At 48.8% G+C, this 16,759-nt stretch overlaps 1 protein-coding gene across 1 annotated transcript in view; it reads left to right on the plus strand.

Moving 5' to 3' along the window:
• Nucleotides 1–1,333, plus strand: part of KNL1 (kinetochore scaffold 1) — a 49,502-nt gene extending 48,169 nt beyond the window's left edge. The window contains exon 26 of the mRNA XM_040411006.1: nt 562–1,333. Within this exon, the coding sequence (XP_040266940.1) occupies nt 562–658 (97 nt within the window). The 3' untranslated portion in view covers nt 659–1,333. The remainder of the gene's footprint in view (nt 1–561) is intronic.
• The last annotated feature ends 15,426 nt before the right edge of the window (nt 1,334–16,759 follow it).

A 16,759-nucleotide genomic window follows, 5' to 3' on the forward strand; every position in this document is an offset into this window, starting at 1 on the left:
CACTCCAGCTGTTGTGAAACTACAACTCCCAGAGCAAAAATGCATGCTGGAAGTTGTAGTTTCACAACAGCTGGAGTGCCGGACGTTAGCCACCACGGGTTTAGGGAATCAAGCAGCTGGCATCAGTTATCTTTAATCCCAGCCATTACAGCATGAGTTGTGGGTCCGTTCCGTGCATTGGGGACCGCAATTTGTGGTCCCCAATGCACGGGCAACGGCCGGGACGGATTGAGACCCATTCAACTTGAATGGGTCCGTGATCCATCTGCACCGCAAAAAAATAGAACAAGTTCTATTTTTTTATAGTGCGGAGGCATGGCCAGAAACACTACGGAAGAAGCACTCTGTAGTGCTTCTGTGGGGTTCCGATCTGTGCTTCCGTTCCGCGTCTCCGTGATTGCGGACCCATTCAAGTGAATGGGTCCACGTCCGTGATGCGTAGTGCACATGGGCTGGTGCCCCCGTGTATTGCGGACCCGCCTTATGCAGGCTGCAATGCGGCCACGGCAGTGTGCAGAGTCCTTACTTTGATGCTAACAGAAGCTTTGCTTTACATTTCAGGAACAGCAGACTAATGGAGATGATGTCAGAGGTACCCGTGGGGCTCTGGTATTTGAAGAGAACTGTGAAATTCATACATGAAAAGCTACTAGTTTAACGCTTTTAAGAACTAAATATATGTACAACATGTTAGTTATTTTTTATTTTTAAATACATTGAAAACGTGGATTTCGCCTTATGCGTTCCAGATTGTGAAAGTCTGCTGAGAGCATTTCAAATCTGCACCATAGGACAATTTCTGTGCAGATGTGTTTTGCAGCAGGTGGATAAGATTTGTTAAATCTCATCCACTTTCGCTGCTTCTATAATTCATTGTGGATTTGTTTTGCCCAGATCTGCCCAGGGTGAAATGCTCTAACTCCCCTCTACTGGTATTGTACCGGTGGCCATTCCTGAAGTAACTGGAAAACTAAAGAGCCTATTTTTCAGTTGATAGAGCATCTGCTAAAATGTAAATATATTAATCCTATTTATAAGCAGAGAACACAGGAAGCTCCAATTGATGATTGATCTGCCATAGACTGTCATGGAGCCTTCTTGACTAGGGAATCAGTGGTGGTCTGGAATCATACAAAGTACAGTTTACAAACCCATACCCATATAAGAAGAGGATATCCCTTAGGCTTCCCTGCTTTTTGATCTGACATATGCTGCCAGCTTATTGCATAATGCCATTCAGTTACGTTTTAGGGTACTTTCTCACTAGCGTTAGAGTTTTCCGGTATTGAGTTCCATCATAGGGGCTCAATACCGGAAAAAAAAAAAACGCATTCGTTTTGTCCTAATGCATTCTGAATGGAAAGCAATCCGTTCAGTATGCATCAGGATGTCTTTCGTTCCGTCCCTTTTACAGTATTTGGCCGGAGAAAATACCGCAGCATGACACCGGAGAGACGGATCCTGTTTTTCAATGCATTTGTCAGACGGATCCGGAAAACAAATGCTCTCCGTTTGCATACGGATTTCCAGATCCGCTAGTGTGAAAGTACCCTTAGAAACTTCTTCCAAACTGAAGATAATCTTGTGAGACACTTGGTTGTAGGATGTTGATTGTCAGGCGACCTTCATCTTTTGAAAGATTTCCACTACGGTGCCAGTAGCTGAAGGGGCGACCCTGCTGGAACGGACCGAGGGTGAAGACGTCTATGGTGAGAGATTGGCTGCTCCAGCCCAACGTCCCCGTCCCCCCCCGGTCTCCTGCGTGCCTGACCCTATACTGGGCCTATGGACCCTTCTGTCCCTGCTAGACCTAGGCTGGCCCCTGGGCTGCCGCAGGGCGACATTCTGCTCCCTCTCTCCTGGCCTCCATAGGTCATTGGCACCCTTCTCCCTACAAGAAGAATGCCTGGGGAGCTGCAGAGGTCCGCAACTAGCTGCCCCTGACTGAGGGGTTATGCAGGCGTCCCACCCTCACAGGCACCCGGTCTCAGGGTCCCCCTCCCTCTTACCGGCTACTGCTTCAGGGCCAGAGCCTTGCTGCTCCTGACCCTCCTCTGCCCTCACGGGCACCGGCCCAAGGGCAAGGTGGTTGTGGCTGTTGGCCACATGGTGCGCTGTTATAAGCCAGGGCCCGCTCCATGGGTAAAATGGCTGCCGAGCGCAGGGTCCTCGCTTCTGGGCAGCGGGGTGGGCACCCGCGGCCTGCAATATGAGCGCTATGCTTCAACAGCCCCAGGCCGACCGTCGGAATATTCCGGTCGGCCGGGCACCGCAGGCTTTACGGCCGCGATCCCGGCGCTCTATCCGGGTCCCCGCCTCTTCCGGCCCGCGGGGTGGGCACCCGCGGCCGGCATGTGCATGCGCCGCTTCGTTCCCCGGCCGGTACTTGAATACTGTGCGGCCCCGGTCAGCCGGGCGCCGCTAATAATTTAGGCCCCGGCTTCACGGCCTACAATTACTAGGCCTCTGTTGGAGGGGGCTGGAACTTCTCCAGGCGGGAATTCTTCCCGCCGGGAGGTTCCCCCGCCCCCAGGGGATCGCAGCGCCGCCCTCCAGGCCGGATCCCTGTTAACCCTTTGGGTACAGGCCGGCTTCAGATGGCCTGTATGGGTGCCCCCAGGGGATCGCAGCGCCGCGGTACAGGCCGGCTTCAGATGGGCCTGTATGGCTGCCCCCAGGGGATCGCAGCGCCGCCCTCCTGGCCGGATCCCTGTTTAACCCTTTGGGTACAGGCCGGCTTCAGATGGGCCTGTATGGAACCCCCCAGTGCCCCTGTAGGTGGCTCCCCTTTTCTGTTATATATATATATATATATATATATATATATATAAAAAAAAAAAAAAAAAAAAAAAAAAGAATTTTTTTATATATATAACTTGTGGGCTGCGCAGGACGCTGCAGCCTCATGTCAGTACATGCCCCCCTTCCCTAGGCGGCATGTCGCACTCCCCGGCTGCGGCGCTGCCAGGGTCATTTTACCCTTCTAGCCCTCTCTCACGATACGGCGCTGGTCAAGTGCATGCGGCCTTTTCTGTAGGCAGCATTCGTCACCCTCTTTAGTTATGGTACTGCCATGTGCGGGACCCCCCTCCTGGGCGGGATACTGTACTCTCCCTGGCTACGGTTTGGCCTTGTGCATGATCCCCCTTTCATTGGCGGACTACTGCAGTTTCACCGGATACGGTGCTGGCCGTGTGCACGACCTCCTTCCATAGGCGGAACGCTACACTCTCACTAGATTCGTTGCGATCTGTGCATGACCCCTTTTTTCTTAGGCGGAATACTGCACTCTCACCAGATACGGTGCTGGCCATGTGCACGATCCCTTTCCATTGGTGGAACGCTGCACTCTCACTGGATTCGTTGCCGATCATGTGCGTGACCCCCTTCCATAGGCGGAATGCTGCACTCTCTGATTTCGCTGACGCCCATAGGCATGACTCCCTTCCGTGGACGGCATTTGGCACTCTCACTGAATTCACTGCCAGCCATGTGCATGACCACTTTCCATAGGTGGTATGATGCACTCTCATTGGATTTTCCCTGTGGCGGCATTCATACACTCCCTCGGTCGGTGATGTTCTCTCGCCGGTACGTTGTTGGCCATGTGCATGAACCCCATACATGGCGGGGTGCTTGCACTCTCACTGGATCCGCTGCCGGCCATATGCATGACCCCTCTTCCGTGGGCGGTGTACGCACTCTCACTGGATTCGCTGCCGGCCATGGGCACGCCTCCTTCAGGTGACATGCACACATTCTCACCGACTGATCGCACTCTCCCTGGATGCGATGCTGACCGTGTGCATGACCCCCCCCCCCCTCTTTTCTGGGCGGCATACTACACTCTCACCGGATACGTTGCTGGCCTTGAGCATGGCCCTCTAACATGGGTGGAACGCTTGCGCTCCCATTGGATACCGTGCTGGCCTTGTGCGTGACCATCCCTCATTCCATGGGCGGAATTTTGCACGCTCACGAGATCCAAGGCTGTCCTTGTATGTGCCGTATTGGACTTGCACATGTTCCCCTTCATTGGGAGTAGTTACACTCTCACGAAGTTTCGGTGTTGGGTGAGTTGTTGCACACTCACTTAATGCTAGGATAGCCCTGTGCATGCCCCCCTTTCACTAGGTGGACCTCCTGCATTCCTGCTGGATACTGTGTGGCTATGTGCATGGCGCCCTTCGGGGCGAAGTATGGTATGCCCTACTTCTCTGACGTAGGTACGGCCTTGGGCATTCCCCCCTTTTTTTTTTTTTTGGGGCGGGCTTTTGCACCCTTGCCGACTGCAGTTTGCCAGGTAGATACTGTGGCACTCTGGCTGGCCTTCGCTGAGTGATATTTTGGCAGTGAGTGGACGTTTTTGTGCGTTGTTGGGCCGTGTATACCTTCTCGTCCCGTAGGTGGGTTGGCCTTCTCACTGCTTACGGGGCTACTCGTACGTATCCCTCCTTTCCTCCTGCGACATATTTTTTTCTCTTGGGAGACGGTGTTTGCAGCAAGCCTTGCACTATTCTCTAAAGAGATCATTCTGTCCACCTGTGTAAGCCTAAGGTGTTGTCCAACAAACAATAAATGAATGCCTTATAGATAAGTAGACGGCCTCTACCTGCTCGCTACTGCTCCGAGCTGGGCGGTGCTCATTCGTCTTCCCGCAGCATTGTTTCCCTGCGCTAGTGGTCACATAGTCGAGAGTGCTGTCTGCAGCGCCCTTTGCATTCTATGTTGGCTCTGGTGGGACTACGGTCCCCTCGCCTACTACTATTTCCTTCTACCAGGTTCGGGCCGCTCTTCTTGGGAAAGGTCACCCAACTTCTCTTGGGTGCTCGCTTACCCAGGTCCGGAGGACATCCACCTTGAGTTCTTCAGGATATTCGCCTTCTGCGAAGCGGTGAACGGGGCGTCTCAGTGTAGCGGGGTCCTGCTTTTGAGCTGTCCTATGGCTTCTCTATGCCCACTCCTCCTTTCTTTTGGAGGGTGTTATCCCGGCCTCTGTCTCGACTGCCTTTTCTCGCCGGTTCTGTTTGGCTCCCACTCGGTACGGATCTCTCCGATGTGGCTTCTGTTCCGGCCACGCTTCAGAGGATGTTCCTTCTCTGCCCTCCCCTCTGGGAAGAGCATGGTTGTTCAGGTGGATGGTTCTGGTGTCTTGTCCACACTGACTGTACTAGCTGTGTACCTATCTAACGGGTCTACCGCGTTCTGTCCTCCCGCTGGGTGCAGATTGCGTTTTTTCCATTCTAGGCAATGTTTCTGCTATGGATTTACCTTCTCGGTAACTTGGGAGGACTACCATTTAGTCCGTCTTCCTGTGGTGGCTACATCGGCTTGGGCTTTAGCCTGTCTTGTCCTGGCATCGGGCGGTTGCTGGGCGGACCCTTCGGTTCCTGTCCGTCTGCTCCCCCACTCCGGGTGGATACGGGACAACATTGTTCGGGGCCGACGGGACCAGTTCTACTGACCGTTCTGCCCGTGTTACTGATCATTGGGTTTTCGCCCGCTTGCCCAGGCGACTCTAGTGAGCTCGCTAGTGTTCGCTTCTAGCCGAGTTTTCGTCCAGGATCTGTGGTAGGACTTAGGACTTTACCTGGGGTTCTGTGGGAAGCTGGGCGTTCCCCCACTCTGCCTTTCTCTCTCCATGGTTCTGTCTTTCTCCAGCCCGGCCCTGGGGCTGGGACTCCGTTGCTTGAGGTATCAAGTGTCGTTCCTGTCCTTCCTCTTTCAGCGTTCCCCGACCCTCTGGGCCTGTCAGGAACTTCTTCCATGGAGTGGCTCTTGGGTTCCTTTGTACTGCCCTCCGTTACCGTCCTGGGAACCACATACTGGGCTCTTGGCGCTCCAATTTTTCCTTGGAGTCGTTACAGAAGTCCTCTGTACTCCTTCTGTCCTGTACGGTTGGGTTTCTGTAGCCATCGTGTCTCTGACTGGTGCCTGAGTGGCGGCCCTTCTTGTTCCGAGCCTTCTGTCTTCCCCCAGGACAGGGCTGTTCTCCATTCCGTCTCTTCCTTCCTTCTGAAGGTGATGTTTGTCCTTCATTTCATTGAGGCAGTCGTCCTCCCCTTCCCACCCCCGGGAACGGACACTTCACCGATTTGGACGTTTGTTTGGGCCTTGCAGTTTTTTACTTGGAGATCTCCGACTCTTGTCGACGTTCGGTCTCTTGTGTTCCCAGGAGGTCCGCGCAAGGGTTGAGGGCCTCCAGGGTGGCTTTCCTCCGCTTTCTCAGTGTGGCTCTTGCTGTGGTTGTCGCACCAAGGGCAGGGTTCTGCTTTTGGTGTCACCATTCATTTTGCCAGAGCTGTCGGTTTTTCCTGGGCCGGAGGCATTAGGCTTCGGCCATGCATTTGTAAGGTGGTCACTGGTCTTCCTTGCACACCTTACCGAGTTCTACAGGGTGCATACTCGGCCTTCGGCGTATGCTGCCTTGGGCCGCCTGGTCTGCAGGCGGCGGGTTTTTTGTTGCCTTCGGGTGCTTCGCCTTGGTGCTGTGGTCCCTCCCCCTTTGGACTGCTTTTGAACGTCCCAAGGTCTTCTGTGTCCCCCAAGGAAACTGGGCGAGAAAACGAGATTTTTGTATAACTTACCAGTAAAATCTCTTTCTCGCTCTTTCCTTGGGGGACACAGCACCCACCCATTCTTTGTTCTTCTCTGACTGTTTCCGAGTTTGTTTTACCCTTTGGGTAGTTGGCTTGTTGGTTCCACTTTTTGGACTTTGCCTTTTCTCACTACTTGGACACGCAACTGGCAGTCTCTCTCTCCAGGCTGAGGGTATAGCTGGGGAGGAGGGGCTTAACAGTCTTCACTTAGTGTCACGCCTCCTAGGGAGATGAGCTATACCCAAGGTCTTCTGTGTCCCCCAAGGAAAGAGCGAGAAAGAGATTTTACTGGTAAGTTATACAAAAATCTCGTTTTTTATTTCCCTGGATAATACAGTGTACAGATGTAAATATTATTTATGTTATGAAATTGGTCTTTTGTAATCCAGAGACCTTTTAATCCGTATTGTTTGTTCTTACTAAATAAATGTGTACATTCTGAGTAATGGGTTGTGTCTTGTGATCAAACTGACATCATAATTCTTAAGTGACATCACTTGTTTTAGACTACTTTCACACCAGCGTTTTTGCTGGATCCGGCAGGGTCCATCAAAAACGCTTCCGTTACTGATAATACAACCGTCTGCATCCGTTATGAACAGATCCGGTTGTATTATCTTTAACATAGCCGTCTCCAAAGCGGAACGGAGACTAAACTGATGCATTCTGAGCGGATCCTTTTCCATTCAGAATACATTACAATGCAAACTGATCCGTTTTGGTCCGCTTGTGAGAGCCCTGAACGGATCTCGCAAACGGAAAGCCAAAACGCGAGTGTAAAAGTAGACTAATGTGTCTCTATTAGATCTGCTACAGAAGAAAGACAAGTAGCACTCCAAGCCCCTTAGTGGGATACATCCATATTCAATGTCCAAGTCACATGGTATGCATCCAGGGCAATGCGGTGCACATGGTGAGGGGTTCTGCCTCGGCATCCCAATAGAAACGGCAATGTAGAGAAATCTGCAGCACTCATTCAATTCAGTCAATGGTGTTTTATTTAGTACAGGCATGCTCAACCTGAGGCCCTCCAGCTGTAAAACTACAACTCCCACCATGCCCTGCTGATGGCTGTAAGCTGTTCGGGCATGCTGGGAGTTGTAGTTTTGCAACAGCTGCAGGTTGAGCATGCCTGATTTAGTAGTTCGGCAGCATACATAGCGACGTTTAGACCATCAGGTTTTTATAAAACCTCTATTAGCAATGAGCAATGTGCTCAGTTTAGTATGTATTCTGAGTGTAAAGCTGTTTTAAAGTGAATTCAAAAGATTCGACAATAAGCTTATGCAGGCTAAGTGAATAAATATATTTACTAAGTGTGATTAATTATAAGGTAAAACAAACAAATCTCATACAGAGTAGTACAAGTAATAATCAACACTGGCCTACACATAGTTTTGTTCAAAATAATAGCAGTGTGTTTGAAAAAGTGAATAAAGCTCAAAATCCTTCTAATAGCTTCTATTTCCATACACACAAATGCATTGGGAACACTACACATTCTATTCCAATGTGTTGTTCCTTAAAGAAAAGTGAATATTAAACTGTTCAAAAAAATAGCAGTGTTTGTATTCTTCTTTACAAACTCAAACATTCACTATATAAACTGAAAAATGTTTGAAGATTTTGCTTTCCTTTGAATCACTTCACTAATATTTAGTTGTATAACCGCTGTCTCTGAGAACTGCTGGACGTCTGTGCTGCTCGGAGTCACCACCTTCTGCCCCTGTGACCAGGTATTCCAGCCCAGGAGGATTGGACGACATTCCACAGTTCTTCTCTATTTAATGGTTTTGTCTCAGAAACTGCATTTTTGACGTCACCCCACAAGTTTTCTATTGGATTAAGATCCGGGGATTGGGCTGACCGCTCCATAACGTCAATCTTGTTGGTCTGGAACCAAGATGTTGCCCGTTTACTGGTGTGTTTGGGGTCGTTGTCTTGTTGGAACACATTTCAAGGGCATTTCCTCTTCAGCATAAGGCAGCATGACCTCTTCCAGTATTCTGATGTATTCACACTGATCCATGATCCCTGGTCTGCGATAAATAGGCCCAACACCGTAGTATGAGAAACATCCCCATATCATGATGTTTGCACCACAATGCTTCACTGTCTTCACGGTGTACTGGGGCTGAATTCAGTGTTTGGGGGTCGTCTGACAAACTGTCTCCGGCCACTAGACCCAAAAAGAACAATCTTACTTTCATCAGTCCACAAAATGTCTCTTTAGGCCATCAATGTGCTCTTTGGCAAATTGTCACCTCTTCAGCACGTGTCCTTTTTTCATCAGTGGGACTTTGCGGGGGCTTCTTGCAGATAGCTTGGCTTCACATAGGCGTCTTCTCATTGTACCAGTCCTCACAGGGAACTTTACACCTTCTGTGATCTTCCTGGAGCTGATTGTTGGCGATGAGTCCTTGCCATTTTGGCTGTTCTTCTATTCATTCGAATGGTAGTTTTTCACTTTCCTCCACGTCTTTCAGGTTTTGGTTGCCATTTTAAAGCATTTGCGATCATTTTAGCTGAGCAGTGCTAGCTCGCTCATCGCAAGATTACGGCACTCTAGCTTTCTGACGTCGAGGAGCAAGGAGGAGATTCTGAGGATGCGGGGCGGTGCTGGACTCCTTCACACTGGACTCCTCTCACGTACAGGACTCATCTCAGGTTAATTTGCATATATATCAAATCGGGTTTTTTTTACACAATAAAATCACACAGAGCTATGGGGACTGGGTATTGCGGATGTGCTATTGGCCATCTAGCAACCCATGTCCTCAGCTCTATACACAAAATCCCGGTGACAGGTTCCCTTTAACCTCTTACGGACACACTGTGTACCTGTACGCCCTGATGTCCAAGTCCTTAAGGACACAGGGCGTACAGGTACACCCTGTGTATTTACAGAGTGCCTGACCCGTATCGGCGATCGCAGCAAACCGCAGGTCAATTCAGACCTGCGGTTTGCTGCATTTCTGGGTCATTCGAGTCTCCAGTGACCCGATAACCCGGAATAGGATGGTGATCGGTGGTGTGATGATACACCACCAATCACCATCCTTAGATCCTGAGAGGTGGCGGTGACATCACCTCTCAGGATCGCTTCCTATTGGCTGGATGGGCAGGCGGAAGGTTAACTTCCCCCAAGCTCTGCTCTCCTCCTCCACACTGCTTCAGAGGAGAGAGGAGCCCGTCGTCCATCAGTGAGCCCATCACCCCCACGTGAGCCACCAAAATTCGCAGGGACAGGTTTTAGGGAAAGATTAGATTAGGCAGGGAAACTTTAGGGAAAAAAAAGTTATATTTTTCAGCTTCACCCTGATCGGGTGTCTGGGGTCCACAGCGCACTCAGCTGTGTGACCCTAGACCCCCTAGGGGTGCTGCAGCTTGCCCCCCCCCACATATTTTTCTGTTAGGGTAGTGAACGTGAATACCCGTCTTCCCACACACACACGCACACTAAATAAAGTTTTACACACACACACACACTCCCCTATGGCCCGCCAGACGTTCTCGGCCGAGGAGGCATACGCCCTTCTTGCCTTCGACTCCGAGAGCCCCAGTGAGGACGAGGATGACCCCACTTTCCTCTTGTCATCCGCGTCCTCATCATCTAGTGATGATGATGAGCCCCCAAGGCGGCGGAGACCGGGGACCCCTATGCCAGGGACCCTGTGGCCCACACTAGTACGAGCAGCTCTGGGGCGCGTACTAGTTTTCCGGCCCACCAGATAAGTCTACCTGAGCCCCCTACTGGTGAACTTGTCTGGTGTACCCCAGAAGATTTTGAGCCCATGATTCCTGACTTTGTTGGCCAACCAGGAATCCAGATTCCCATAGTGGGCTTCACTGACTTTTTTTTTTAGTGTTTTTTTTGTGACCACTTTGTGAATCTGATGGAGCAAACGAGCAATGAACTATTGGGCGTACAAGTTCAACACCCGGGCTCCTTTTTGGCTAGGTCCGGTGGCTGGACTCCGGTTAGTGCAGCCGAGATGAGGATGTTTTGGGGCCTCGTGCTGCACAGTACTGGAGTGGGGATGTCCTCTACCAGACCCCACTCTACTGTATGGCCATGACACGTTCCCGTTTTGAGGCCCCGCCCATCCCCCGAGGTGATCCTTCCTATGACCGCCTGTACAAAATCAGGCCGGTCATCGATCACTTCGGGGCCAAATTTTTGGAGGCCTATGTACCTGGAAGGGAGGTCGCTGTTGATGAGTCTCTCATTGCTTTCAAGGGGAGAATCATTTTCCGCCAGTATGTTTCCTCTAAGCTGGCGAGGTATGGCGTGAAGCTGCACAAACTTTGTGAGAGTACCTCAGGGTACACTTACAAGTTTCGTGTGTACGAGTGTCGAGATTCCCGTATTCAACCCCCAGAATGTCCCCCTACTCTGGGTCTCAGCTGGAAACTTGTGTGGGACCTTATACGTGGATAACTTTTATACTAGTATCCCCTTGTTCCAGTCCCTGGCCGCCAGATCCACATCCGCTTGTGGGACCGTGCGGAAAAATCAACGCGGCCTCCCTACCCACCCCCTCCAGGTACCTATCCCCAGGGGTGAGACCCGTGCCCTTACCACTGGAAACCTGTTTCTGGTCAGATATAAGGACAAGAGGGATGTCCTTGTGCTATCCACAATTCACCCCTGTCCCTGTGCTAAGTACCACAGCAACGGTCCTCAAGCCCGATTGTATCGTGGACTACAATCGGTATATGGGAGGAGTTGATCTCTCTGATCAAGTCCTCAAGCCATATAACGCCATGTGCAAAACCCGGGCATGGTACAAGAAAGTTGCGGTCTACTTGGTGCAGGTTGCCTTGCACAACTCTTTTGTGCTGTCCCAGAGCGCTGGCAACACAGGGACATTCCTTCAGTTCTATGAGACAGTCCTCAAGGTCCTGATCTTTTCTGACCGGGAAAGAGCAGGCCGGAGTACCTCGGGAACTGGAGGCGCCCGGATCGTCCCTGGACAACACTTTCCAGGTGTGGTCCCCCATACTGGAAAGAAGGGACCGTCCCAAAAAAAGTGCAGTGTGTGTCACAGGAGGGGGATACGGAAGGACACCACTACTCAGTGTGACACGTGCCACGATCATCCGGGCCTCTGCATTGACGGTTGCTTCAGGGAGTACCACACTTCCATGGAGTACTAAATTTAGAATCCCCTTCCCCAATTTTAATTATATTTGGCCGCAATCGCTCAGAAAAAAAATAAACTATGGTTCTCATGACCTAACCCCTCAGATGAACACAGTCCAAAAAATAAAATAAAAACGGTGTAAAAAATTGCTTTTTTTTTCACCTTACATCGCAAAAAGTGTAATAGCAAACGATCAGAAAGTCATATGCACCCCAAAATAGTGCCAATAAAACTGTCCTCTCATCCCGCAAAAATTGAGCCCCTACCTAAAACAATCGGCTAAAAAAAAAAAAAAAAACTGACAGACTATGGAGATACTAAAATGTTTTTTTTTTTGTTTAAAAAAGGATATTATAGTGTGAAACCTAAATAAATTTTAAAAAGTAGACATATTGGGTATTGCCGCGTCCGTAAGAATCTGCTCTATAAAAATAATACATGACCTAATCCCTCAAATGAACACGGTAAAAAAATTTTTTTTTAAAAAGTTGCCAAAACAGCTTTTTTGCCAAATTTTCAATTTTAATCAATTTTTTCCTTTAACAAAGCAAGGGTTAACAGTCAAACAAAACTCTTTATTGCCCTGATTCTGTAGTTTTCAGAAACACCCCATATGTGGTCGTAAAATGCTGTATGGACAAACAGCAGGGCGCACAAGGAAAGGAGCGCCATATGGTTTTTGGAAGGCAGATTTTGCTGGACTCGTTTTTTGACACCATGTCCCATTTGAAGCCCCCCTGATGCACCCCTAGAGTAGAAACTCCATAAAAGTGACCCCATCTAAGAAACTACACCCCTCAAGGTATTCAAAACTGATTTTACTAACTTTGTTAACCCTTTAGGTGTTCCACAAGAGTTATTGGCAAATGGAGATTAAATTTCTGAATTTACATTTTTTGTAACCTTGCCTCACAAAAATGTAATATAGAGCAACCAAAAATCATATTTACCCTAAAAATAGTCCTAACAAAACTGCCAACTTATCCCGTAGTTTCCAAAATGGGGTAACTTTTTTGGAGTTTCGACTCTAGGGGTGCATCAGGGGGGCTTCAAATGGGACATGGTGTAAATAAACCAGTCTAGCAAAATCTACCTTCCAGAAACCATATGGCGTTCTTTTCCTTCTGCGCCCTGCCGTGTACCCGTACAGTAGTTTACGACCACATATGTAAGCCTCACAAAGTGACTTCAGACCTGAACTGGTCCTTAAAAAGTGGGTTTTGGAAAATTTCAGAAAATTTTTAAGATTTGCTTCTAAACTACTAAGCCTTGTAACGTCCCCAAAAAATAAAATTGAATTTCCAAAATGATCCAAACATGAAGTAGCCATATGGGGAATGTAAATTAATAACTATTTTTAGAGGTATTACTATGTATTATAGAAGCTGAGAAATTGAAACATTGAAATTTGCAAATTTTTCTAAATTTTTGGTAAATTTATATTTTTTTTTTTAAATAAATAATAAAAAAAAATTTGGACTCCATTTTACCAGTGTCATGAAGTACAATATGTGACGAAAAAACAATCTCAGAATGGCCTGGATAAGTCAAAGCGTTTTAAAGTTATCACCACTTAAAGTGACACTGGTCAGATTTGCAAAAAATGGCCTGGTCCTGACGGTGAAAATGAGCCCGGTCCTTAAGGGGTTAAAGAGTCTCAGTGGGGGAGGTGAGACCCCCTTGTGAACCTTCAGGAGCCGTAGACAAAAGGTGTAATAGGTTCATTAATAAGTTTTTAAAAAAATCACTTTGTTTTTGGTTAATGACCCCCAAAGCTGGACCTTATTAGTTTCAATAGGTTTTTAGTGGGGTCACATAAGTGAGTGGCTAGTTCAGCATACTCATGGTTTGCTACTTATATTGCACAGTGTCCATCACAACCCCGACACCTCCTTATCTGCCATTTTTATAGTGATAGAGGACCCATTCTGTAATTGTGATGATGCAAGGTTTTTGGCTGGTGACAAGCTGTGATTGACATGTGTAGCATTATATTTAGAATGCAGATTTTTGATCTCCCAAATCAATACTGTTTGAAAACGGTCCATGGATTCCCCCCTAGAATGTATTGGGTGAAAACCCTTATTGGTTGTCTTGAAATCCATGGACATATTCACATTAGGGTAAGTGTGCCGAACACCATCATCCACATGGGAGACACCAATTCTATATGGAAAAGTAGAATGTATTGAGATGAATTCTTGCAGAATTGGTTTGTGAGCAGCAACTGAAATTTAATGTAGAAGTTTCCTACCCATAGGTGGTTGTGTAGATGTGTGTTAGGCTCCTTTCACACCGGCGTCTTTGCTGGATCCGGCAGGGTTCAGCAAAATGTCTTCCGTTACTGATAATACAGCCATCTGCATCCGTTATGAATGGATCCGGTTGTATTATCTTTAACATAGCCAAGACGGATGCATCATTAACTCCATTGAAAGTCAATGGGGGACGAAACCGTTTTCTATTGTGGCAGAGAAAGCTGATGCGTCCCCCATTGACTTGCATTGGAGGTCACGCCGGATCCATCTTGCTGCGCATCCCAGGAGGGAAAGCAAACTACAACATGCTGCGGTTTGCTCTCCGATATGGTAATGCAACTATATGGAACGGAATGCATTTTGGGGCATTCTGTTCAGTTTTGTCCCCATTGACGATGAATGGGGACAAAACTGAAGAGTTTTTTTTCTGGTATTGAGATCCTATGATGGAACTCAGTACCGGAAATTTAAAACGCTAGTGTGAAAGTACCCTTACCTATAGGTGTTTTTGTACATGTGTGTTACCTGTAGGTGGTTGTGTAGTGTGTGTGTGTGTGTGTGTTACCTATAGGTGGTTGTGTAGTGTGTGTGTTACCTATAGGTGGTTGTGTAGTGTGTGTGTGTGTGTGTGTGTGTTACCTATAGGTGGTTGTGTAGTGTGTGTGTTACCTATAGGTGGTTGTGTAGTGTGTTACCTATAGGTGGTTGTGTAGTGTGTGTGTGTGTGTGTGTGTGTTACCTATAGGTGGTTGTGTAGTGTGTGTGTTACCTATAGGTGGTTGTGTAGTGTGTGTTACCCGTAGGTGGTTGCATAGTGTGTGTGTTACCCGTAGGTGGCTGTGTAGTGTGTGTGTGTTACCCGTAGGTGGCTGTGTAGTGTGTGTGTGTTACCCGTAGGTGGTTGTGTAGTGTGTGTGTTACCTATAGGTGATTGTGTAGTGTGTGTTACCCCATAGGTGGCTGTGTAGTGTGTGTGTGTGTGTGTGTTACCTATAGGTGGTTGTGTAGTGTGTTACCTATAGGTTGTTGTGTAGTGTGTGTTACCCGTAGGTGGTTGCATAGTGTGTGTGTGTTACCCATAGGTGGTTGTGTAGTGTGTGTGTTACCCATAGGTGGTTGTGTAGTGTGTGTGTTACCCATAGGTGGTTGTGTAGTGTGTGTGTGTTACCCATAGGTGGTTGTGTAGTGTGTGTTACCTATAGGTGATTGTGTAGTGTGTGTTACCCGTAGGTGGTTGTGTAGTGTGTGTGTTACCCATAGGTGGTTGTGTAGTGTGTGTTACCTATAGGTGATTGTGTAGTGTGTGTTACCCGTAGGTGGTTGTGTAGTGTGTGTGTTACCCGTAGGTGGTTGTGTAGTGTGTGTGTGTGTGTGTGTGTGTGTGTTACCCGTAGGTGGTTGTGTATTGTGTGTGTTAGGCTACTTTCACACTAGCAGCAGCCTTCTCCCACCGGAACAGCCCCCCGGATCCGTGCTGCCGCTAGTGCACGAGTGCCGTCGGTGGTCCGCTCCGGCCCCATTGACTATAATGGGAGCGGACCTCCGCCGGCACTCGTGCACAAGCGGCAACATGGATCCAGCAGGCTGTTTTTCTGCCGGAATAGCCTGCTGGAGAAGGCTGCCGCTAGTGTGAAAGTAGCCTTACCCGTAGGTGGTTGTGTAGATGTGTATCTTCAAAGGCCCTTTTGGGTAGTCGTGGAAATTTCCCCACCTGTCATCAAAAGATCTATACAACCGGGCAAGTCCTGAAGGAGCACAGTATATCTTTAACTCGGTCCTGACCACCTCACATACATTTTTGGGGTATTTAAAAATGGCGCCCGCTCGCATGCACAGTGGGTGCCATAGCCGCCGGATGCCTGCTGTGCGAAACAGCAGGCACCTGGGGCTAATGTATGCCATCAACGATAATGTTGATCGCACATATTTAACCCCTCAAATGCTGTAGTCAAATGTGACCACGGCATCTGGAAAGCTAAAATCTGGAAGCGCGTGCTCCCGGCTGTGCATTGGCTTCCCCGAGCGAGGATCGGGGGACATGTGGCAGAATAATAGAAAAAGGGGACTAAATAAACCTCAGTCCTCCTGGCAACAGTGGTTCATGACAAGTCAAGGCTGCCGCCAGTCATTGCAGTGTGACGTTGGTGAATCCAGCGGCATGCATGGTGCCTGGCAGGACCTACTAGTTCCCCTGAAGGGCATAGTAGGAACACACAGAGCCTGTATCTGCTGCGAGATCCCACCATGTGCTGACAGTACGGATGAGACCACCCTTTACTTACCTTACAGGTTGGTGCATTTCCACTATAGGTGCTTCCAGGGAGGGCTGGCAGCCTTAGTCCTGGGGGGCAAATCCAGTCAAGTGGTCCATTTTTATTTTGCAGACTTTTATTTTCTTTTATACAGGAACACATTGCATTTACTGCCCCCCAATTTGGCACGTGTAGCGCGCTGCGCCAATTCTTTTGCCCGCCCATTTTTCAAAGCCCCCTTCATATTTAAAAATGCAACACGCTTAGTTCGCCGTGCAAATGTTTTAGCCCCGCCCATTATTAAAAGCCCCTCCTACAAATAATAGGCCACTCCCAACAAACACTGTACAGCTGACATTCTATAGTTGAGGCCCGTCCTGGCTGCACTGCCTGCTTCACAATATACAATAGACAGCAGCCGGCTACAGCCAGGAAGCTCCTCCGCTCTCCTCCCTCCCCAGATCCTGCTCAAGGCCTGTGGTTCCCCCCCACCATCTGCCACC

Source organism: Bufo bufo, chromosome 11 (assembly GCF_905171765.1).
Source record: "Bufo bufo chromosome 11, aBufBuf1.1, whole genome shotgun sequence".
Classification (NCBI taxonomy): Eukaryota; Metazoa; Chordata; class Amphibia; order Anura; family Bufonidae; genus Bufo; species Bufo bufo.